The following is a 23,595-nucleotide window of genomic DNA, read 5'->3' as shown; positions in this document are numbered from 1 at the left end:
ATGGACAAGGGTTTGTCACTCGGCTCTCTCAAGGGCCAAGTATCTGCGCTCTCCGTATTTTTTCAAAAGCGTCTAGCCAGGCTTCCGCAGGTCCGCACGTTCCTGCAGGGAGTTTGCCACATAGTCCCACCTTACAAGCGTCCGCTGGAACCCTGGGATCTTAACAGGGTGCTAACGGCTCTTCAGAAACCACCTTTCGAGCCGCTGCGGGATGTCTCTTTATCACGTCTTTCGCAAAAGGTGGCCTTTCTAGTGGCAATTACATCACTCCGGAGAGTGTCTGAGCTTGCAGCGCTATCATGCAAAGCCCCCTTCCTGGTGTTTCACCAGGATAAGGTGGTTCTGCGTCCGGTTCCGGAATTTCTCCCTAAGGTGGTATCTACTTTTCATCTCCATCAGGATATCTCCTTACCTTCATTTTGCCCTAATCCAATTCACCAATGTGAAAAGGATTTGCACTCTTTGGATCTGGTGAGAGCACTCCGGCTCTACGTGTCTCGCACGGCGCCCCTGCGTCGTTCAGATGCGCTCTTTGTCCTTGTCGCTGGCCAGCGTAAGGGTTCGCAGGCTTCCAAGTCAACCTTGGCTCGGTGGATCAAGGAACCGATTCTCGAAACCTATCGTTCTTCTGGGCTTCCGCTTCCTTCAGGGCTGAAAGCCCATTCTACCAGAGCCGTGGGTGCGTCCTGGGCATTGCGGCACCGGGCGACGGCTCAGCAGGTGTGTCAGGCAGCGACGTGGTCTAGTCTGCACACTTTCACGAAATACTATCAAGTGCATACCTATGCTTCGGCAGACGCCAGTCTAGGTAGGCGAGTCCTTCAGGCAGCGGTTGCCCACCTGTAAGAGGAGGGCCGTTTCGGCTCTTGTTATTGAGGTATTCTTTTACCCACCAAGGGACTGCTTTTGGACGTCCCAATTGTCTGGGTCTCCCAATGGAGCGACAAAGAAGAAGGGAATTTTGTTTACTTACCGTAAATTCCTTTTCTTCTAGCTCCTATTGGGAGACCCAGCACCCGCCCCTGTTCCCTTCGGGCTGGCTGTTCTTTTGTGTACACATGTTGTTCATGTTGAATTGTTCTTTTGGTTCATGGTTCAGTTCTCCGAACATCCTTCGGATTGAATTTACCCTAGACCAATTTATAAGTTTTCTCCTTCCTGCTTTTGCACCAAAACTGAGGAGCCCGTGATCCACGGGAGGGTGTATAGGCAGAGGGGAGGGGTTACACTTTTTAAAGTGTAATACTTTGTGTGGCCTCCGGAGGCAGAAGCTATACACCCAATTGTCTGGGTCTCCCAATAGGAGCTAGAAGAAAAGGAATTTACGGTAAGTAAACAAAATTCCCTTCTTTCCATGTGCACTTCCAGCCTGATTTGCCCATGGCTTCTACACTAGCTTTCTCATGACTGGCTCACCAAATTCTCACCAAAAAAAGGTATCCTTTTGTGTTGGAAGTGGAAATACAATGATAGCATATTTTTAAATATGGAAATAACGGTTACCGTTTTAACTTCCTTCTTGACATATGATGTAATGTCAGATCTGCAACTTTTTTTTTTTTTTTTTTTTTTTTAAATCAAGCTGTGCTGCATTATAAATCTATCTGCTCAGTGATGCTGTTTCAGCTCCTATGATCTGCCCCTAAAAGCTATGAGTTGTTTCACCCATTGCTGTTAACCCCTTAAATGCCACTGTCCATCTTTGACAGCGGCATTTAAAACGTATGAACCCTGAGGAATGCTGGTTTGAAAGCTAGAGTTCAAAATGGAAAATCACCATGTTGGGAAAGAGCTAGCCTTTCTTGCAGTGTGGCAAATACTGTTCATAATGCTCTTAAAGCTGAGTAGAGGAGACCGTAAATATTAGCTCAATTAGCTGACCATTATCTCTCCCAACTCTTCCATAGAAAATACAGACACAGTAAACCAAACCGAAATGTTTTTGTATGAGAGAGCCGCCTTAGGCTCTGTGCCCACGGGTGCATATTGCATGCAGTTACGCTGCGTTCTGCACCGCAGCGTAACTGCATGCGTCCTGCGTCCCCAGCACAATCTATGAAGATTGTGCATAATCCATGCGCACGTTGCGTTTTAGAACGCAGTGATTTGCATGCTGCCAAATTGCTGCGTTCTAAAAAGCAACATGTCACTTATTCCGTGCGCTTTGGATGCAGCCCCCGCTCTGTCTATGGGAGAGGCTGCATCCAGAGCGCATGAAATCTGCTTTTCATTACCCACTGTTTCTGCAGCGATTTTAAAGCACACATGTGCTGTTCAAATCGCTGCAGAAATTTCTGCAGGGACACAACGCAACATGGGCATATAGCCTTTAGACTTCTCAGGCTGGGGGCTGATCTTCTGGAGAACCGAATTATCGGTTGTTGGAATTCCAGTGTCCAGATCGTTCCGTCCCCCGCCATCTGTCTGTGAAGCCCATATACAGGACTCTCCAGAGAGTTGTATCAACTGTTTGGGGTGACTGTTGCTTCCATGATTGCCTCTGAGCCACACCTATACAACCAGCTAAAGGCACATTTAATCTTAACTTCTTTCCCCCTTTTTCTTTTCAGTCCAAGGAGCCAATGGATCCTAGCTGTTCCCTAATGTAGTGGCAAAGTGAATTGGATGCTCTCCTGTGAACTCTATCCTTCCCATTCAGGTCCTTCAAATGGTTCATGTTGGCACAAACCCCAAGGAGTTATTTTTGTTTTTCGATGGAATATGTAGGATTTTCTTGCTGTTGGTCTGAGAATCGTTCGTTGTTTTTCAATGAAGATTCGTTCATTTCAATGCTAACCTCCTAAGGGGCGGACTGTAGAGCACAAATGTGCCCATATTGACAAATGCTATTTGCAATAACATTAGTGTGTATACTGTGGGCACTTTTATAAATCACTTTTTTTTTTCTCAGATTGAAGATTTTGCTGTTTGTAAATGGGGGAGTTTTGAATGTCTGTCACATTGCTTACTGTTGATGGCAGGCAGTCGTTTACCATCTATGTGCCTTGAGAACAGTAGTAGTGTTTTTACAGTCTGTGGCCTTGTGAACCACACGGCAGGGAGAAACCTACAGTGTAATCCAGTGGTACCTGCTCTTGGCGCTTCCACCATTTTGTGTGACCATAGTCTGTTAGCAGAATGAAAAGACTGGAAATAAAAAAAAAAAAAAAAAATCATTTGATACCTTTAGTTTCATGTTTTAAAGACAGATTTTTTTTTTTTCCGAACTGTTCTAGATAAAACACATATTGAGCGCTTGTTAGTTTCGCACTGCAAAGATTGCACTGAAATGTTAGCAGCTGAGCCACTTTCATTTTTAAAAAATTTGCATACACGGGTGGCAGTATTAGAGGCCAGATGCATTGTTATAGTGATGTGTTTTGTGTTTATTTCACCTCTGATGTGGATGTCACATTCATTATTTCTGTTTATTTCAAGAAATGTGAGGGAATTGTAAACTGGAATGCAGAAAACGTGAATATAGCAACTGCAGAATGTTAAGTGCCTATATATTAATAGCTGCCAGTATACCATTGTGCCGTGTATGCGCCATGAACACTGAATGTTTTAGTTAAGGAGCTCTTATAGGGTTAATTTTGGTTGGTTGAGGGTTTTTTGTTTTTTTTTTCCCCCTACTTTCTTTTTCTGCTTTAATATGCAGAAACCTTTTTGTCTCTCTTGATTGTGTTTTTTTTAGGCAATACTTGTATTTAAAGTAATTGTTTCTTAAGTTTGCTCTGATATTCCTCCTGGAAATGTATGAATTGACAATTGAGTGTTAACTTTTTCCTTGTCAATAGCTTTTGTATCTACGTAGTCTGCTACACGTTTCCAGGAGGAATAATAGAAAAACACAGTTCTGTTTTTAAGAAAAATGTTCAAATTATTATTTCACAGGAAATGCTAATCTTTACTATAGCAAATATGACAGATTCCCTTTCTATTCAAAGATCGATTTTTTTTTTTTTTTTTCCCCCTTCTCTTCTCTCTTGGATCTTTTCATGTTCACGTTAGGTCCCATTTATGTAAGCTTTTTTTTTTTCTTTTTTCCAAAATAAAGAATCTCAACCTTCTGGGCAATAAATAAATAGGTAAAATAATCCTGATTTAAAGTTGGTATAATGGGATAGTTTCCATATTTGCATTATATTTCTGGTGCTCATTCCAGTATACAGTGTAATGGTGTATATCCTTCAAAGGTTAGTCCGATCCAAGGAGAAAGTTGGCAGGAAAGCTAGAAGCCTTGAAGTAGAGAAAAAAAATCACTTTTGTTTTTTCCCCAGAAATGTTTCTCTCTAGTGTTATCACCACAGATTGTGGGCTATTATTTTCTTGCTCTGATGTGAAGGAATAATCCGGTATTCTGTTTATATATCGAAACAACGCTGGTAGAAAATATTTTAGAATGTAATTTGTGGTTATGTTATAGTATTATATTTATTGTTAATTGTAAATAACTTCTAGTTTTCCAAATAAAACGTTAATAAAATATTTTGCCAGTTACTGTCGTTTGGTCTTTTTTCAGATTTGATCAAAATTGCATATACAATAAAAATGTTATATGTAATATATAGCAATCTGCAGGGAATACATTATGCATTAATATTATATGCATTATAGAATATATGTAATGAATTTTTCGGATTATAAGATGCACCCCAAATTTAGAGAACAAAGTGTAAAAATAAGATCCGTTCCATAATCCGGTGGTGCCCTACAGGCGGGGGGAGGCAGCAGCGGTGGTAGAGCAGGGTCACAGGAGGCAGGGGCAGTGGTGGAGCAGGGAAATGGTCCTGCAGGTGTCCTAGATGCTTGCTGCGGGCGGCTTGAGGCAGGTAAGATCCAGAAACTGCTAGGGACTGCTGTGCTGCGGGCAGTGTGGTGAGACGGGCCATCCATAGGTCGGCTGTGCGGGCTTCGCACATGACTACTCTGGGCGCCATTTGTTTGGAGATATAGCTATTGGCTCAATAATAAGCTGAGATCTCATCTGTGCACGCATCACCTCCGGGCGCTATTTTCCTTAAGTCCGCTGCTTGGCTGGAGGCTGCGCATGCGCAGATGACATCTTGAGCTGGCAGCTCAATCTGTGCACGCGCTGACTCCGCCAGCACAGTGCCCACAGCATTGCCCTTGCGGTAAGCTACATTCGGGTTATAAGATGCACCCTTCATTTTTCTCCCAAATTTTTGGGAGGAAAAGTGCGTGTTATAATCCGAAAAATATGGTATTTCTGCTGCTGTAAAAATTGTAAGCCATTCATGCTCTCCTTTCCTAACTTACAAATTGAAAAACAGAATGTGGTTTCAGGATATATTTATTATATTTGGTCATATAGACATAGCTGTATATATTAAGACAACACATTTGACACAGAATTATAACTCTGAATTGTGCAACATGTATTAGAGTATTCACAGTATAGAAATGTTTTTTTTTCTAATTTTCATAAGGAAAATAAGTCTGGCCCCTTCAGATTTCCCTGTGCTTAAAATACTTTTTAAAAGGGTCTAAGAAAAAAACAAACACATTAAAAATAGTCAACATTCATGCAACAGGTGTCACGTATGAAACAATGAAACAATCTTCGAACAATGACAAAATAGAATCTCTTTTGCACGTCCTTGTAACAGTGTCAATGTTTTCATAAAAATAAAAATCGATACAAAATAAATACATATAAAAGAGATGACACAATAAAATTGAAGTCACTCAAGTAGCAAGGCGTTCACAGAATGCCACATTCAGAAGGTTTTAAGAGTCTGTTTGTAAGATGGTGCCATTGTCTCCGGGTGTCAGTGTGATGTTCACTGTGGAAGGGGAACCACAACTTCAACGTAGTTAATTGGAAAGAACCCCGATTCCCCATTGACCATGCCTTCGAACCAGTTCTCATCAATCTGGTTGGTCAATGTGATGATATCGCCTTCTTTGAATCCAAGTTCACCTTCATTCTCTGGGTCAAAGTCATACAGTGCTCTGCAACAAGGCTGATCCAAATGCATGGTAGAACCTAGGGAATACAAATCATTAATTATTTTGTGGCAGGGCTTCTATTATCCAAGGTCATTTCTACTACAGCTGAGATAATATTGGAGTAGCTTTGCTATAGTGAAATTTTTTGGTTCACATATATTAAACATCATGTGACTTTGTTTTTAGTCAAATTGAGCTAAAAAAAAATGACAATTTTTGTGACTGTCAATAGCCCATTAAGTTGCTATACATGTAACGCCTATTTGACAACCTGTAGCAGCTAACTCCAAGCCAAACCATTTAACCCCTTAAAGAAAGGCTGCAATTTTTTGCTATTTAATCTTAAAGCAGCATAATGTAGGGGCAGAGAGGCAGATTCCATGGATGTCACTCGTTCACCAGCTTACTGTAATTTTGACACAATCTTCTGCTGATAAAACACGTATGATTACTGGAAGACTAGATGTAACGTACCACGGAGTCCACCAAATCTGTGTAACCCCACAAATGATTCAGTTTTGCAGCTTCCTGTCTTACATTGTATATTGTCAATCAGGGTTGTGGGTGGTGTTATACAGGGGCCATTATTCTGACCACTGCTACATCTACAGCAGAGAGAACCAGGATTCTATCGAGCAGTCCAGTAAGTGATACATCCCTGGAATCACGCTTTGCCCCTGCATCATGCTGCGGTTTTAGATTCCATGGCAAAAACCTGACTGATTTCGTTTAAAGGGAACCAATCACCAGAATTTTTGTATATAACCCAAAGCCAGTGCTATACTGGCACTATCAGGCTGATTCTATACATACCTGTAGTGGTCATCTCGGATAATTTAGGTTTTCCTTTCGTCACGACAGCACCCACGAGAGAGGGATCCGCCCCCTTCAGGACAGGAAACCTACAGATAAAAAGGGGCGGTCCCCCTCCCTCATCAGTTGGTTTCCTGTCCTGCAGGGATCGGAACCTACAGTACCTGAGTCCAGTTGAGTCCGTGCGGTCTCCAAGGGAACGGCGGAGCTCAGGATCCTGAAGCACGGTCGGTGGAGCTCCCCTCGTGGACTCCGTCCTCTGGTGCACCTCGTCCTCTTTCTCCTGGTCCGGCTTTGCCTCCAGGGATATGACGCCTGCAGCAGAGCGTGCTTCTTCCGGAACGTGTGCGCGGCGGGGGGGGGCCTGTCGCGTCAGCGCATGCTCCCTGCTGTAGTGACCCGGAAGTCTGCAGGAGCGCTTCCGGGGGAGCGGCCGGGAAGGTTCCTAGTGAAGCCCGTGGTCCCCTCCGTCCTGGCCGGACGCTGCGGTGCTGGTGAGTTGCTATGGCGGTCAAGCCGGAGCCTTTCCCTGACGCGTGCCTGCGTCTTCACCGCTGCACGGCGTGTGCACGCGGGACGGGGTGTCCTGGGCCTGCCGCGTCCGCGTTCTGTCTCCATGTGCTCCTGCTTCTGCGGATCGGGGGGGGTTCGGCTGTAGATCTCTGCCAGCCCTTCCCCCTGCCCTTCTGTCCGGAGTTAGTCCCCTTCTGGGACGGTCCCTCTGCCGTCAGCGTCCCTCATGCTGTGCTGTGGGCTGGGGTACCCTCTTGGTCTGTGCTCGGTGGCCTCTGTGCCCTGCCTCTGAGCTCCTGGGCCCTTGTGGACTCCTGGCCCCTGTGGCCTCCTGGCCTCGGTGGAACCTGGCCCCTGTGGCCTCCCGGCCTCGGTGGAACCTGGCCCCTGTGGCCTCCTGGCCCCTGTGACCTCCTGGCCTCTGTGGCCTCTGTGGTTTTCTGTGACCTCTGTGGACTCCTGGCCCCTATAGCCTCCTGGCCCCTGTGGACTTCTGGCCCCTGTGGACTTCTGGCCCCTGTGGACTTCTGGCCCCTGTGGACTTCTGGCCTCTGTGTCCTCCTGGCCTCTGTGGCCTCCGGGCCGCTTGCCTTCTGTGGCCTCCGGGCCTCTTGGCTTCTGTGGCCTCCGGGCCTCTTGGCTTCTGTGGCCTCCGGGCCTCTTGGCTTCTGTGGCCTTCGGGCCTCTTGGCTTCGGTGGCCTCCGGACCCCCTGGCTTCTGTGGCCTCCTGGCTTCTGTGGTCTCTGGGCCTTTTTGGCTTCTGTGGTCTCTGGGCCTTTTTGGCTTCTGCGGTCTCTGGGCCTTTTTGGCTTCTGTGGCCTCTGGGCTTCTGTGGCCTCTGGGCCTCTTGGCTTCTGTGGCTTCGGGGCCGCGTGGCTTCGGGGCCTCTTGGCTTCTGTGGCCTCTGGGCTTCTGTGGCCTCCTGGGCCTCCTGGCTGCTGTGGCCTATGGGCCTCCTTGCTTCTGTGGCCTCTGGGCCTCCGGGCTTCTGTGGCCGCTGTGCCTGTTGGCCGCTGTGCCTGTTGGCCGCTGTGCCTGTTGGCCGCTGTGCCTGTTGGCCCCTGTGCCGCTTGGCCCCTGTGCCGCTTGGCCCCTGTGCCGCTTGGCCCCTGTGCCGCTTGGCCGCTGTGCCGCTTGGCCTCGGTCCCTCCGGGATTCTGTGCTTCGGGGCCTCGGTCCTCTGTGCCTCCTGGCCTCATGCTTCTTGGCCTCGTGCTTCTTGGCCTCGTGCTTCTTGGCCTCGTGCTTCCTGGCCTTGTGCTTCCTGGCCTCGTGCCTCTGTCGGTCTGTCCCTCCGGGCCTGGGGCCTCTGTGCCTCCTGGCCTTTGGGCCTCTGTGCCTCCTGGCCTTTGGGCCTCTGTGCCTCCTGGCCTCGGGTCTCTGTGCCTCCTGGCCTCGGGCCTCTGTGCCTCCTGGCCTCGGGCCTCTGTGCCTCCTGGCCTCGGGCCTCGGGCCTCTGTGCCTCCTGGCCTCGGGCCTCGGGCCTCTGTGCCTCCTGGCCTCGGGCCTCTGTGCCTCCTGGCCTCGGGCCTCTGTGCCTCCTGGCCTCGGGCCTCTGTGCCTCCTGGCCTCCTGGCCTCGGGCCTCTGTGCCTCCTGGCCTCGGGCCTCTGTGCCTCCTGGCCTCGGGCCTCTGTGCCTCCTGGCCTCGGGCCTCTGTGCCTCTGTGCCTCCTGGCCTCGGGCCTCTGTGCCTCCTGGCCTTGTGCTTCCTGGCCTCGTGCCTCTGTCGGTCTGTCCCTCCGGGCCTGGGGCCTCTGTGCCTCCTGGCCTTTGGGCCTCTGTGCCTCCTGGCCTTTGGGCCTCTGTGCCTCCTGGCCTCGGGCCTCTGTGCCTCTGTGCCTCCTGGCCTCGGGCCTCTGTGCCTCCTGGCTTCGGGCCTCTGTGCCTCCTGGCCTCGGGCCTCTGTGCCTCCTGGCCTCGGGCCTCTGTGCCTCCTGGCCTCGGGCCTCTGTGCCTCCTGGCCTCGGGCTTCTCTCCCTCCTGGCCTCGGGCCTCTGTGCCTTGTGCTTCCTGGCCGCGTGCCTCTGTTGCCTCCTGGTCTCGTGTCTCTGGCCTCTGTGCTTTCGGGTCTTGTGCTTCCTGGCCTCTCTGCTTCCGGGCCTCCTGGCCTCTGTGCTTCCGGGCCTCCTGGCCTCTGTGCTTCCTTGCCTCCTGGCCTCTGGGCTTCCTTGCCTCCTGGCCTCTGGGCTTCCTTGCCTCCTGGCCTCTGGGCTTCCTTGCCTCCTGGCCTCTGGGCTTCCTTGCCTCCTGGCCTCTGGGCTTCCTTGCCTCCTGGCCTCTGGGCTTCCTTGCCTCCTGGCCTCTGGGCTTCCTTGCCTCCTGGCCTCTGGGCCTCCTGGCCTTTGTGGCCTCTGTGGCTTCCTGGCCTCTGGACCTCCCGGCCTTGGGCCTCCGGGCCCTGTGCCTCTGTGCCTCCTGCTTCTGTGCCTCCTGGCCTCAGGCCTCTGGGCCTCCTGCCCTCTGTGTTTCCTGGCCTCCTGCCCTCTGTGTTTCCTGGCCTCCTGCCCTCTGTGTTTCCTGGCCTCCTGCCCTCTGTGTTTCCTGGCCTCCTGCCCTCTGTGTTTCCTGGCCTCCTGCCCTCTGTGTTTCCTGGCCTCCTGCCCTCTGTGTTTCCTGGCCTCCTGCCCTCTGTGTTTCCTGGCCTCCTGCCCTCTGTGTTTCCTGGCCTCCTGCCCTCTGTGTTTCCTGGCCTCCTGCCCTCTGTGTTTCCTGGCCTCCTGCCCTCTGTGTTTCCTGGCCTCCTGCCCTCTGTGTTTCCTGGCCTCCTGCCCTCTGTGTTTCCTGGCCTCCTGCCCTCTGTGCCTTCTGCCCTCTGTGCCTCTTGGCCTCTGCGTCTCCTGCAGCTGGGCCTCTTGGCCTCTGGGCTTCTGTGCTTCTGGCGGCTTCTGTGCCTCTGGCGGCTTCTGTGCCTCTGGCGGCTTCTGGGCCTCTGGCCGCTTCTGGGCCTCTTGGCCTTTGGACCGCGGGGGCCTGTGTTCTGGTCTTCCGCTTTTTCCGCCTTGCACCTCCCTGGCCTTGCGCCGGGCCTGGCTCCTCGGGCTTCTTGCTTCGCTTCTGGTGTTTTTTGTCGGGGTATTGCTGCCTTCTTGTTCTTGCTGCGCTGTAGGCCGCCAGTCCGCACCCTACCTTGTGGTCGGCTGGGGATGCTCTTCCTGCCCTCCCTTCCTCCCTCCTCATCTGCTGTCTTCCGTTGTCCTTGTGAGGTAAATCCTGGGATATGAAGAGGAATTATGACTAGAAGTCATAATTGCTCTCATCACTCCCTGGCAGTGCCCCCCCTCCCTTCTTGTTCTCAAATGTCCAGCATCTGTGAAGGTGTCACATCCCACTTACACCTCCAACAGCCATCTCCTCTGATATGGAGATGAGATGATGTGAGGACAATGGACCCAGGATGACTCCCTGCCGTCACCCTGTAACAAGAGTTGTATCTCATTAGCAAGGCTATGGAAATAGCCAGGCAGAACGACTCCAGTAAAAAATGGTTCATATCTCGCAAGCCATATTTCCGATAAATATGGCAACCATAAAAATGGTGTCTCCGCATGTGGACGATGCCGGCACCCCCTTTTTATGGGAGCAGGACATTGGGAAATGCCCCAGGCGTGATATCAGCCAATGGGGAACTGGCAGACAGGTCATGAGTCCCCTCGTTCTGTAGCTAAATTCATAACTGTCACAATGAGAGCATTGGCGTCCGCCTACGACGCTCCCAGGCAAAGTTATGGCCAATATCCCCTTTGCTGGATAATTCTGATCCATGCAGGGGGAGTGGCAGTGCTTCCCTGTGAGGTCACTAAGGTAGGAGGGGACCTGGATCTGCCCAGGTTGATAACCCTACTTCGGCCATTTTCCAGTGTTCTTCTGCTCGGGGGCCTGGTTGGGAAAGACCTGTGAGGGAGTTCCTGGAAACCTGGTCTACAGCGCCCCCCTGTGGCCAGACGCAACAAGGTAACTGCTGGAACTGTGTATACCTGTTTGTAAACCATGCTTTATCTGTAACTGTACTCTGACATATGTATATTCTGTAGATTCCCTATTGTATATATTGTAGTTTCTAGTGTGCTTTAGGCTGATTAAATTATATAATTAATCTTGGGCTGTTCTGTTATCTCGATCTTGAATCCCACGTCTGTGTGTTCGGCTAATAGTTACCGTGAAGCGGTTGGTGGCAGCGAGTTTGGGCCAAGGATTATTGTGGGGAGGCCAGTGAGATTCGGGGAGATTTTATATATTCCGCCCGCGGAGGTCGGGGGAATATATACCCTACTCTCACCGGGGACCCTTCAATAATCGGCATAAGTAGTATAGCGGCCTCCTTGCTTATTGTCGGGCAATTCCATAATTGGCCTGACTATAAGAGGGGCGCTAGAGAGCGCATCACGTGCTCTGTCTGTCGGTCGGGAGGTATAAAGGAGGGGTGACCCCACTTGTTACCCCCCGATTGTGACGTACTGGCAGCCAGCGCGGGGGATTTCTGAGTGACCCCCCCGGTGGTTTGTGACATATTGGTGGCAAGCGGTGGGATCGAGATAATAGTGTGTGTGAGTGTGAGACCCATACTCCCAGACACTAAAGACTGCCTGCAGCAGCTGTGGCTGCTGGGGTCTTCAGACTAGCTCAACACTAGAGTGTCAGAGTGCAGATACTGTAAGGTGTGTGGAGGCATCAAGTGTCAGTTCTGTGTCAGTGACCAAAAGTCTGCAAGAATGGCTGATGGCACCAGGAGCAGAGCTATGCAACTGGCCAATGCTAAAGCAGGAGCCGAAGAGAGGGAGGACGGTGCTGTGGGCAGTAATGAGGAGGTTGCCCACGAGTCCTCCAGGAGCTCGACGCCAGAAAACAGCTCCGCAGAGGACATTGCACAACCGGGCACTGCTGGACAAGAGGAGGAGCAGCTCACCCAAGGGTCCTCAACGAGCCAGATGCCAGCCCTCCGCTCTGCAATGGACAGTGAATCACCAGGCTCCGCAGCGGGCCGCAGATCACCACGTGCCATTCCACCGAGCCTGGGAGGCTCGGATAGCCTTCTTCAAATGGCTATGGCCCTTCTCCAGGCTGGAGACCAGGAGGGCTACAAGGAACTCCTGGCAGAGCACAGGGCAGAGCGGCAGGCAGCGCGTGATGCTGAGGCTGCGGAGCGGCAAGCAGTGCGTGAGGCTGCGGAGCGGCAAGCAGCGCGTGAAGAGCGAGAGCGACAGGCAGAGCGTGACTACCAGCTGCAGCTAGCTCAGCTCCGGCCCTCATCAGCCACACGTGACCTTCAAGACACCAAACTTCCAAAGGTCCGTGTTGAGGACTTCCCAGTGCTGGAGAAGGATGGAGACTTGGACTCTTTCTTGACTGCTTTTGAACGGACTTGCTTGCAGCACCATCTGAACAAGGACCAGTGGGCCAAATACCTGACCCCCCGTTTAAGGGGTAAGGCCCTGGATGTCCTTGGGGACTTGCCTGCTGAGGCAGATCAGGGCTACGACACCATCAAGCGGGCCCTGATCCAACAGTACAACCTCACCCCGGAGTCCTACCGCAAGAAGTTCCGGAGCCTACAGAAGGGACCAAAGGACTCCTGGGCTGACCACCGGCGGGCACTTGCCCGAGCTGCCGACCACTGGACCCAAGGCCTGCAGCTTTCCACCGGACCGGAGATCCTGGACTTGTTCATCACGGAGCAACTCTTGTGGAACTGCCCTGAGGATCTCCGCCAGTTCATCCGAGACCAGAAGCCAAAGGGGTCCACGGCTACAGCTGCCCTTGCCGATGACTACACCAACAACCGGGCCCCTGAGGCCAGGAGAGCGGCCACCAGCAGCACCTGGAGAGGGGGTAAGATGAATTCTGCGACTGCCCCACCTGCCCCTAGACTGCAGGGGGTGTCCCCCTCAACTCCCCTCTCCAGGCCCGTGGCAGAACCAAGACGGTGCCACCAGTGCAACCTACCTGGACACTTCAAGGCCATGTGCCCTCAGCGTCCCAAGACCCCGGCTCCGTCCCCGTCCCAAGGGCCGCCCAAGGTGTATTGTGTGGGTGGGGGTGGTGGTAGGTCCCTGGACAGCTTCCAACCTGTCACCGTCGGCCAGTCTGTGACCATAGGACTGCGAGACAGCGCCTCGGAGGTGACTCTGGTGCGGCCTGAGATGGTGTCCCCCCAAGACTTGATCCCTGGAAAAACCCTCGCTGTCTCCGGGATTGGAGGCATTGACCCGGCGCTGCCTGTTGCTGACATTTATGTGGACTGGGGCGCAGGGCGAGGGGTGAGGGAGGTGGGGGTAACTGATCGGATCCCTGCAAACGTGCTACTTGGGACAGATTTGGGGCAAATAACCTCCCAGTTTGGCCCCGCCCCAAAGGCTGAACCTTCAGCCAGTGCTGACGTGCCTCCGGACAATGTTAATGTGTTATCTATGAATGATGTAAGGGAGGAGGGAGTGAACTCTGATATTTCTGCTTGCATAGACACCATAGACACACACTCAGCTGCAGCTGTGACAGGGGAGGGGGTCAGAGAAAGGTGTGACCATGCCTCTACAAGTAACCAGCCTGTGAGCTGGGATCTGTTGCCCTCTGCAGGGATAAGCAGAGAGCAGGGTGCTGCAGGGGGAGGACCAGTGTGTGGGGTGGGGGCTACCACAGCAAATGTGGGGTCCCCAGAGATTTCACAGCGGGGTTCTGTTGCTGCAGGAGGGGAACAGGCAGGTGAGATTGGGGCCGGTCCAGGAGCGGAAGTGCTCCCAGGTAAGATCTCGGTGCAGGGTTCCCCCACAACCGGGGTGTCAGGAAGCCAGGTAGGTCTGCCTGAACCGGCGACTTGGTCAGGAACGGAGGAGGAGCAGGCACGACCCACGGTCGCAGCGGCTGTGGCCGCTGTCACCCGCAGTGGGAGTGCTGGAAGCCAAGGGGCCTCCCGGAGGTCCGATAGCTCTTCCCCTTCTGACCAAGTGGCAGCCGAGTCAGGTGGAGGCCAGGACACAGGTCCCGGGGTACTGACTGAAGATGTGACAGTCTCGTCGATTCTGGCCACATCTAGTCAGGGGTTTCAGGCAGCGTTAGAAGCTGACGACAGCCTGAAAGCTCTTAAGGAGCAGGCGGCACAGCCTCCCTCGGACTCGGACCCGGAGCGAGTGGTCTGGGACCAAGGACGGCTGTACCGGGCCACGGTCCAGCAGGGTTCACCGGAGGCGTGGCCCAGGGACCGACAGTTGGTGGTACCCTATCCGTTCCGGACGGAGTTGTTGCGGATCGCACATGAGATTCCGATGGCCGGACACCTAGGGATCGCTAAGACCAAGGCCAGGTTAAACCAGCATTTCTACTGGCCAAAAATGGGGGCCGATGTGGCTGCCTACTGCCGTTCGTGTGAAACCTGTCAGAGAGTGGGGAAGGCGGGGCCACGCCCCAAAGCCCCACTGGTATCTCTGCCAATCATCGATGAGCCTTTCAGGAGGGTGGCTGTGGATCTGGTCGGCCCGCTGGCCATCCCCAGCAGCTCCGGGAAACGCTTCATACTGACGGTAGTGGACTATGCCACCCGGTACCCAGAAGCAGTGGCCTTGTCGTCCATTCGGGCTGACAAGGTGGCCACCGCATTGCTGGAGATTTTCTCCCGAGTGGGTTTTCCCCAGGAAATGCTCACTGACCGGGGGACCCAATTCATGTCCCAGCTGATGGAGGCCCTCTGTAAGCAAGTCCAGGTGCGACATCTGGTGGCCAGCCCGTACCATCCACAGACTAATGGCCTGTGCGAGCGGTTCAATGGCACCTTAAAGCAGATGCTTAAGATGTTGGTCGACTCCCATGGGCGTGACTGGGAGCGGTATCTCCCACACCTGTTATTTGCTTACCGGGAGGTTCCACAGGCCTCAACAGGATTCTCACCGTTTGAGCTCCTGTACGGGCGACGTGTGCGGGGCCCCCTGGCTCTGGTGAAAGAGGCTTGGGAAGGGGATTTGGCCACCCCTGGAGTGTCGGTTATCGAGTATGTCATGCGCTTCCGGGACAAAATGCAGGCCTTGACGCAACTGGTACACGACAATATGGCTCAAGCCCAGGCCGATCAGAAGCGTTGGTACGACCAGAACGCTTGTGAGAGGACCTACCAAGTGGGTCAAAAGGTGTGGGTACTGGTCCCCGTACCACAGGACAAGCTTCAGGCAGCCTGGGAAGGCCCATACCTCGTGTACCAGCAGCTCAACCCTGTAACGTACCTGGTCACCCTGGACCCTGCCCGTGGAAGGCGGAAGCCCTTCCATGTGAACATGATGAAGGCACATCATGAGCGGGAGGCATGTGCGCTCCCCGTGTGCAACCTGCCCGAGGAGGGAGAAGCGGAAACCCTCTTGGATATGCTAGCCCAGGTTAGGGCAGGCGGATCCATTGAGGATGTGGAGGTTGGCCACCAGCTCTTGGAAGACCAATGGTCCCAGCTGTGGGCCACCCTCCTCCCCTTCCGGGGGGTTGTTTACCAACCAGCCCGGAAGGACTGACTTGGCTGTCCATCACGTGGACACTGGGGATCATCCCCCGATCCGGCGTTCAGCATATCGGGTCTCCCTGGAGGTGCAGCAACACATGCGCCAGGAGATTGACGAGATGCTGGAGCTGGGGGTGATCCAGGCATCCAACAGCACTTGGGCCTCGCCTGTAGTCCTCGTCCCTAAGAAGGACCGAACCACTCGGTTCTGCGTGGACTACAGGGGGCTCAATGCTGTCACGGTCGCCGATGCGTACCCAATGCCACGCATCGATGACCTGCTCGATCAGTTGGCCGGGGCTCAGTACCTGACCATCATGGACCTGAGCCGGGGATATTGGCAGATCCCCCTGACTCGCAAGGCCAGGGAACGCTCTGCCTTTATTACCCCATTTGGACTGTACGAGTCCACGGTGATGCCATTCGGGATGAGGAATGCCCCTGCCACTTTCCAGCGGATGGTCAACACCCTGCTCAAGGGACTTGAAGGGTACGCGGCCGCGTACCTGGATGACATTGCCGTCTTCAGTCCCACCTGGGAGGACCACCTAGAGCATCTAGCACAGGTGCTCAGGCGGATCCACCGGGCAGGTTTGACCATCAAGCCGGGAAAGTGTCAGCTGGCCATGAGCGAGGTCCAGTACCTCGGTCACCGGGTAGGTGGGGGAACGCTGAAGCCCGAGCCTGAGAAAGTGGAGGCCATCGCATCCTGGCCCACCCCCAGGACCAAGAAGCAGGTGATGTCCTTCTTGGGGACCGCTGGGTACTATAGGAGGTTTGTTCCATGCTATAGTAGCCTGGCAAAGCCCTTGACGGACCTCACCAAGAAGAAGCTGCCCTCTGCAGTCGATTGGACAGTGGACTGCGAGACAGCCTTCCGGGCCCTAAAGGACGCCCTGTCCAGCCCGCCCGTGCTACAGGCAGCCGACTTCACGCGGCCGTTTGTAGTACAGACCGACGCCAGTGACTTCGGCCTCGGTGCGGTGCTCAGCCAGGTGGACTCTGCGAGCCAAGAGCACCCAGTCTTGTACCTGAGCAGGAAGCTGTTACCAAGGGAAGTGGCCTATTCTACAATGGAGAAGGAGTGCCTGGCCATAGTGTGGGCCCTGCAGCGTCTGCAACCCTATCTATACGGGCGCCACTTCATCGTGGAGACGGACCACAATCCCCTCAGCTGGTTGCACACCGTCTCTGGGACGAATGGGCGATTGTTGCGATGGAGCCTTGCGCTCCAGCAATACGGCTTCACCATTCGCCACAAAAGGGGCCGCGACCACGGTAACGCAGACGGGCTGTCCCGACAAGGAGAGGTCGCGGACGGGCGCACGGGGGAACACCGGAGTGTGCTGCCCCCTAGCGCCCTCAAAAGGGGGGAGGTGTGAGGTAAATCCTGGGATATGAAGAGGAATTATGACTAGAAGTCATAATTGCTCTCATCACTCCCTGGCAGTGCCCCCCCTCCCTTCTTGTTCTCAAATGTCCAGCATCTGTGAAGGTGTCACATCCCACTTACACCTCCAACAGCCATCTCCTCTGATATGGAGATGAGATGATGTGAGGACAATGGACCCAGGATGACTCCCTGCCGTCACCCTGTAACAAGAGTTGTATCTCATTAGCAAGGCTATGGAAATAGCCAGACAGAACGACTCCAGTAAAAAATGGTTCATATCTCGCAAGCCATATTTCCGATAAATATGGCAACCATAAAAATGGTGTCTCCGCATGTGGACGATGCCGGCACCCCCTTTTTATGGGAGCAGGACATTGGGAAATGCCCCAGGCGTGATATCAGCCAATGGGGAACTGGCAGACAGGTCATGAGTCCCCTCGTTCTGTAGCTAAATTCATAACTGTCACAATGAGAGCATTGGCGTCCGCCTACGACGCTTCCAGGCAAAGTTATGGCCAATATCCCCTTTGCTGGATAATTCTGATCCATGCAGGGGGAGTGGCAGTGCTTCCCTGTGAGGTCACTAAGGTAGGAGGGGACCTGGATCTGCCCAGGTTGATAACCCTACTTCGGCCATTTTCCAGTGTTCTTCTGCTCGGGGGCCTGGTTGGGAAAGACCTGTGAGGGAGTTCCTGGAAACCTGGTCTACAGCGCCCCCCTGTGGCCAGACGCAACAAGGTAACTGCTGGAACTGTGTATACCTGTTTGTAAACCATGCTTTATCTGTAACTGTACTCTGACATATGTATATTCTGTAGATTCCCTATTGTATATATTGTAGTTTCTAGTGTGCTTTAGGCTGATTAAATTATATAATTAATCTTGGGCTGTTCTGTTATCTCGATCTTGAATCCCACGTCTGTGTGTTCGGCTAATAGTTACCGTGAAGCGGTTGGTGGCAGCGAGTTTGGGCCAAGGATTATTGTGGGGAGGCCAGTGAGATTCGGGGAGATTTTATATATTCCGCCCGCGGAGGTCGGGGGAATATATACCCTACTCTCACCGGGGACCCTTCAATAATCGGCATAAGTAGTATAGCGGCCTCCTTGCTTATTGTCGGGCAATTCCATAATTGGCCTGACTATAAGAGGGGCGCTAGAGAGCGCATCACGTGCTCTGTCTGTCGGTCGGGAGGTATAAAGGAGGGGTGACCCCACTTGTTACCCCCCGATTGTGACGTACTGGTAGCCAGCGCGGGGGATTTCTGAGTGACCCCCCCGGTGGTTTGTGACAGTCCTCGGTTCTGCCGTTCTCCTATCAGGAAGGGTTATGGGTCTCTCGGTCGGTCCCCTCCGGGTGACTGTTTCTGCCCTGGGCGCCCTGTTTCCATCCCGTCTTGCGGGTTCTGAGGGGTTGTGCGCTTCCTTCCGGCTGGGGGCCGCTGCCAGCCGGTCCGTCTACCGGCTCTCCTCCCTGGGGTCTTGCTCTGGGGTTGGGCGCCCTACCCTTTGCGCCCTTCTTGCCCCTCTCTGTCATGTGCTCTTTCTCCCTTCCTTCCTTTCGCGTCCTTGCTTGGGGGGGCGCTGTCCCCCCCCCCCCCCCCCTTCCCTGGGTCGCTTGGCGGCTGGATGCGTTTGTTGTTTTTTGTCTTTCAGGGTTCCGGCTGTGCTCCTCTGGTGTCGTGCCGTCCTTTGCCCCGACGGCTGTGGGCTACGGTTTCCCTCGCGTCTGTGGTGCACCCTGTTCTCCTGTCCTCCTCGGTGACGGATCGTTCTCCTGCGAGGTGGCCTCCTACTTGGTGGCTGTGGCGGATGTCTCCTCGACGATTTTGTGAGACTGTGCCTTGGTCTTCTTCAGCTTTTCCGGGCTCTGCCGGCTGGCCTTTGGTTCTTCCACTAACCTTCCGTTTGGCAGCTTGGCTCTTCCCGTGGTTATCCCCCCCCTCAGTGTGTTTTCTCTCTAAGTCTCTCATGGGTGCTGTCGTGACGAAAGGAAAAGACTATATTACGTACCGGTAATGGGATTTTCCTGAGTCGACGATAGCACCCTTTACACCCCTGCCCTTTCTTTGTTTTTTCTCACGCTTCGATGTCCTGGGATTGGTCTGTGTTATTTACTAATTCTTTGGCAGTTCCTCTCCCGGTCTCTGCAACCAACTGATGAGGGAGGGGGACCGCCCCTTTTTATCTGTAGGTTTCCTGTCCTGAAGGGGGCGGATCCCTCTCTCGTGGGTGCTGTCGTCGACTCAGGAAAATCCCATTACCGGTACATAATATAGTCTTTTGAAATCCAAGAAAGTAAAGTTTATAAAATCGGCATCTTCTTGAGTGACAGCAGCTGAGGATCAGATAATATCGGGGGGGGATGCAGTGTTAACCCCTCCCCCTGTTATGCTAATTCTAAGTATTATACACACTAATCACTTTTCACTAGCAGGACCTGTGTGAGGTCATACCCATGTGACCAGAAGGGGTAGGGCCTCAGCCAACAAAGCTGATAACCAAGAAGCAACATTTTCCTGTTGGCTGAGGCCCTGACCCTTCTGGTCACATGGGCATGACCTCACACAGGTCCTACTAGTGAAAAGTTAAATTGATTGTATAATAAGGGGATAATATCTGGGGGGGGGGGTATTCATAGTTATCGGATCCTCAGGTGCTGTCACTCAAGAAGCTACCAATTTTATAAACTTTTAGGTTTTGAAATCGTAATCATCCGAGGTGACCACTACAGGTATGTAGAGAATTAGCCTGATAGTGCCAGGGTAGATGCTAGAATGTACGGGCTCCTGACAGGTATAATTTAATTTGTCATGTGATGTAATGTGTCATGTGATTGGTCAAAATGCAGCCTGATGTTTCCAGACGGATTAAACATTTCTTTTCTAAGTCCAAGTGGGCATGGAGTTGATTATAAAAGAAGCAGGGGTCTGAGGGTAAGACCCCCAGATTGGGGAGGTGCAGATGGGGGAAAGCCCCCCCCCCCCCCCTACCTTCTCTTGAATGATTATAGTGGACAGGAAGAAACATTGCCACCCCCACCAACCAAGCTGGCCATGCCCACTAACCCCTTAGGAGGCCCAACATTCTAGACTCAACCATTGTACCAGTAGCTATACTGCACTGGCTTTAGGTTATATACAAAAATCCTGGTGATTGGTTCCCTTTACTTCGCTAGAGAGCATGTGATCTCTGTGTGCCAATAGGTTTCTGTGGTGAATGTGGACTAGTGATGAGCAAGCACTACTATGCTTGGTACTTGAAATGACAATGTCGGACGCTGGAACGTGCTCGATTCGTGTACCAAGTATGACCGAAATCAAGCTTACGGAAAAATGCTAGTTGCCCAATGACTTCCATTATGCTTTATACACGAGTTGAGCCTGTCCAAGCATCCAGCTGCTCATTGCAAGTACAGAGCATGGTGCTCTGTGTTTGACTAAACCCCCCCACCCACGCACGCACGCACGCACGCCCGTCTGTCCTGTTAGAACTCTGTTAGGTAATACTAGTTTTTAAAGCAATATTTCAGCATACTGATCAAACTATTAATGGGTGGACACAAAAGAGGACACTGCGAAGACAGCCCTTTTGTAATGCAATAGCTGCAAAAAAAGAAAGTGAAGGAAGCTGTTTAGCATCTGGTAGTGGGTCCACTTGCCACTTTGGCTCCTGTGAAGCAGCATGGTTTGTTTGTCCTAGAAACAATATTAACCCCAAGGAGGACCCACAAAATATTCAGCAGATTTTTTTTTTTATTTAATGTTATCAGTGTTTGATCTACGCTATAGAGAAAGCATTTTTTTAAACCATCAAGCAAGATAGATATCACAATGCAGAAGGTTTTGAACTTGTATCAATTAACACTTTTCTGCAATGTTATACATGCCGCATCACTTTGTGTCATTTACAGCACCAATTCAGCTGTTGGTTTTTTGTTTTTTTTTTTGTTTTTTGTTTCTTTTCCAGAGCCGGAGTGGTGCTTCAAAGGTATAGGAGCAGACTGCAGAAATTTTCTGCAGAAAAATACGCACCTTGTGGCCAAAAAACGCATGTGTTTTTGTGCATTCAATGGCTGGAAGCGTTAAAAAAAAAATGCTGCTTTTCTGCACTAAAAACTGCAAGGAAAACTGAAGCATCGTGTACACAGTATTTCTGATTTCTCATAGAATTTGCTGGGATAAAGATAGACATGCAGATTTAGGTAAAAAAAAAAAAAACCTGCATCAAAAACTGTACCGTGCGCACATTGACTAAATCTAAGTCCCCTGCCCCCTGCCTTATATTTGCCTTCCAGCGTCTTCACCTTGTTTCGGTGCAGCTCCAGTCCCGCGGCATCCTCTTGTGCAGTGTTGCTCAACTCCAGTCCTCAAGACCCACCAACAGATCATGTTTTCAGGTTTTCCTCAATCAGGTTTCTCGGATTTCCTTAATGTTGCACAGGTGATGGAATTATTCCCTGTCTAATATTGAGGAAAACCTAAAAACATGATCTGTTGGTTGGTCTTGAGGACTGGAGTTGAGAAACACTGCTCTTGTGACTGTATTTTCTGACTGGCTGGAAGTCAGAAGTTACATCACAAGCTCTCAATGCTTCTCTATGGGAGACAGAATGAGGCTCTCATAGCCTTTTTTTTTTAGATGTGACCTCCGGCTCTATGGAACACTGAAGCTGCTGACCGATCACAAATCGGGAGTGATACAAAATAGATGAAGACAGAGCCAGTGGTGAAATAATGAAAAAATCAACTAGAGTGGTGCTTGTTAAAAAAAAAAATAAAAAAAAAAAATATATCTGTAGGTGTAAGGTATTTATTCCTATCAGACATAACATTAAAACTACTTTCCAAATATTCCTTTATGCAGCGCTGATGTATTACAATATGATCTTCATAAAACCTTTGAATGTGTCTCGTAGTATCTTGCACTTTAAAATATCTATTGTTTAAGGGTGGCTCTTCTTGCGTATGAAGACAGGCTGCATGCAGTCTGAAGGAACACCGCTCCTGAGACAGAGCGCTATATGTTAGAGCACATATCGGAGCCACTTTGTACTCGTGAGTGAAACTGACATGCTACGGATTTCTATAAACCTACGATACTTTGCTGAAACTGTAGGATGCTGTGTTTTAGGGTTTTTTTGCACATTGAGTTTTTGATTATTTATTTTCATTGTGGGAACATAACCTCAAATGGAAAGAACAAAGAAGGTCACCTGTACCTGATAACTTTGTGGATGAACCGCTGGAGATCCCATTTAGTTGTAGCCTTTCATCACAGTCTAGAACTGACATTATCGATCTTGACTGATGTTCCCGTTTAGGGCGACTGGATGCGGAATTCATTCTGAGAACAAAAGGTAAATGTTTCACACATAATCTGCTTAAAATGCTCGTACATTGCTGCTTTATACCAATCTGTGGGAGTTGTGGAAACAGCCGTGTACATGCTTCACTACAGAATACAAATTTGGAGAAGCAGGAGACCTGGGGTTCTGATAATGATTGGTGTCCCCAGGAATATATTGCGGGAACATTCTGTATGCACATCGTTGTAATGTTTTGTTTTTGTAATCAAATTGTCTCTCCAGGAAAGGAGACAAACTCTAGCGCAGCGCCACCTATTGGAAGTAGCGATCCTAAAAGTCAAAAGTGGATTTTTAACAATCCTTTGCGTATGACTAAAGGGTGCTTTACACGCTGCGACACCGCTAGCGATCTCGTTAGCGATGTGACACAGCAGATCGCAGATGCGATCTGCCGGATCGCACATAGGTCGGTTGATAGCGCCGGTCACATGTGTGATCTAGGCAGATCGCATCTGCGACCTGGCGTGTCACATCGCTAAAGAGATCGCTAGTGATGTCGCAGCGTGTAAAGCACCCTTTAGGATTTATGCCAGATCAGAATCCCAATTTGCAGACATGGTGTTTCGGGGTGCTTTCTCCTCGTCAGTGCAAAGTATGGGGTGTCTGATCCGGCTCATGAGAAGCTATGTGGGGACCACGGGGGGAACACTATTCTCTTTAGGCCTAAAACACACTTCCGCAAAAAAAACGTCCGTGTGACACTATCCGTTTTTCGGGTCCATGTTCCGTTTTTTTGGGGCGTTTCTCCGGTACGTATGGCATCCGTGTGATGGCGTATGCGAGCCGTGTGTACGTGTAAAATGTCCGTGTTTGTGTGTAAAATGCCCGTGTATGTGTACGTGGAATGTCCATGTGGAATGTCCGTTTGTGTGTTGCACAATGTCGTTGATACATGTCGGCTGACAGCAGACAGAGTTGCGCGATGAGAATGAACTAGGGTGAACTTCACCCGACTTCATTGTCATGCCACGGCTCTGTCTGTGTGCCGCGTACTGATTAGCGGTCACCTGTGAAGGATTCACCAGTGACCGCTAATACCCCGAGTGACTGAAGTTAGTAGC

General features: G+C 51.6%; 2 protein-coding genes across 6 annotated transcripts in view; one reads left to right on the top strand and one right to left on the bottom strand.

Moving 5' to 3' along the window:
* The window catches only part of LOC142303949 (lamin-B3-like), a 114,272-nt gene extending 109,783 nt beyond the window's left edge, over positions 1–4,489 (top strand). For 3 of the 5 annotated variants that reach the window (XM_075345853.1, XM_075345852.1, XM_075345851.1), the window contains one exon: positions 2,571–4,489. Coding sequence is in view for 2 of the 5 variants with exons in the window: in XM_075345852.1 (XP_075201967.1) it covers positions 2,571–2,609 (39 nt within the window). In the remaining 3 variants the exon portion in view is untranslated. The remainder of the gene's footprint in view (positions 1–2,570) is intronic. The other 2 variants (XM_075345855.1, XM_075345854.1) reach the window with 1 other exon arrangement.
* Positions 4,490–5,299: 810 nt separating this feature from the next.
* The window catches only part of SH3GL3 (SH3 domain containing GRB2 like 3, endophilin A3), a 124,120-nt gene continuing 105,824 nt past the window's right edge, over positions 5,300–23,595 (bottom strand). Inside the window, exons 8-9 of the mRNA XM_075342771.1 lie at positions 22,388–22,512; positions 5,300–6,013 (exon numbers count right to left, since the gene is read on the bottom strand). Of these exons, the coding sequence (XP_075198886.1) occupies positions 5,808–6,013; positions 22,388–22,512 (331 nt within the window). The 3' untranslated portion in view covers positions 5,300–5,807. The remainder of the gene's footprint in view (positions 6,014–22,387; positions 22,513–23,595) is intronic.

The sequence above is a fragment of the Anomaloglossus baeobatrachus genome, chromosome 4 (genome assembly GCF_048569485.1).
Source record: "Anomaloglossus baeobatrachus isolate aAnoBae1 chromosome 4, aAnoBae1.hap1, whole genome shotgun sequence".
NCBI lineage: Eukaryota > Metazoa > Chordata > Amphibia > Anura > Aromobatidae > Anomaloglossus > Anomaloglossus baeobatrachus.
Note: the sequence above shows the minus strand (reverse complement) of the source record. Positions and strands in the feature narration are given on the sequence as shown.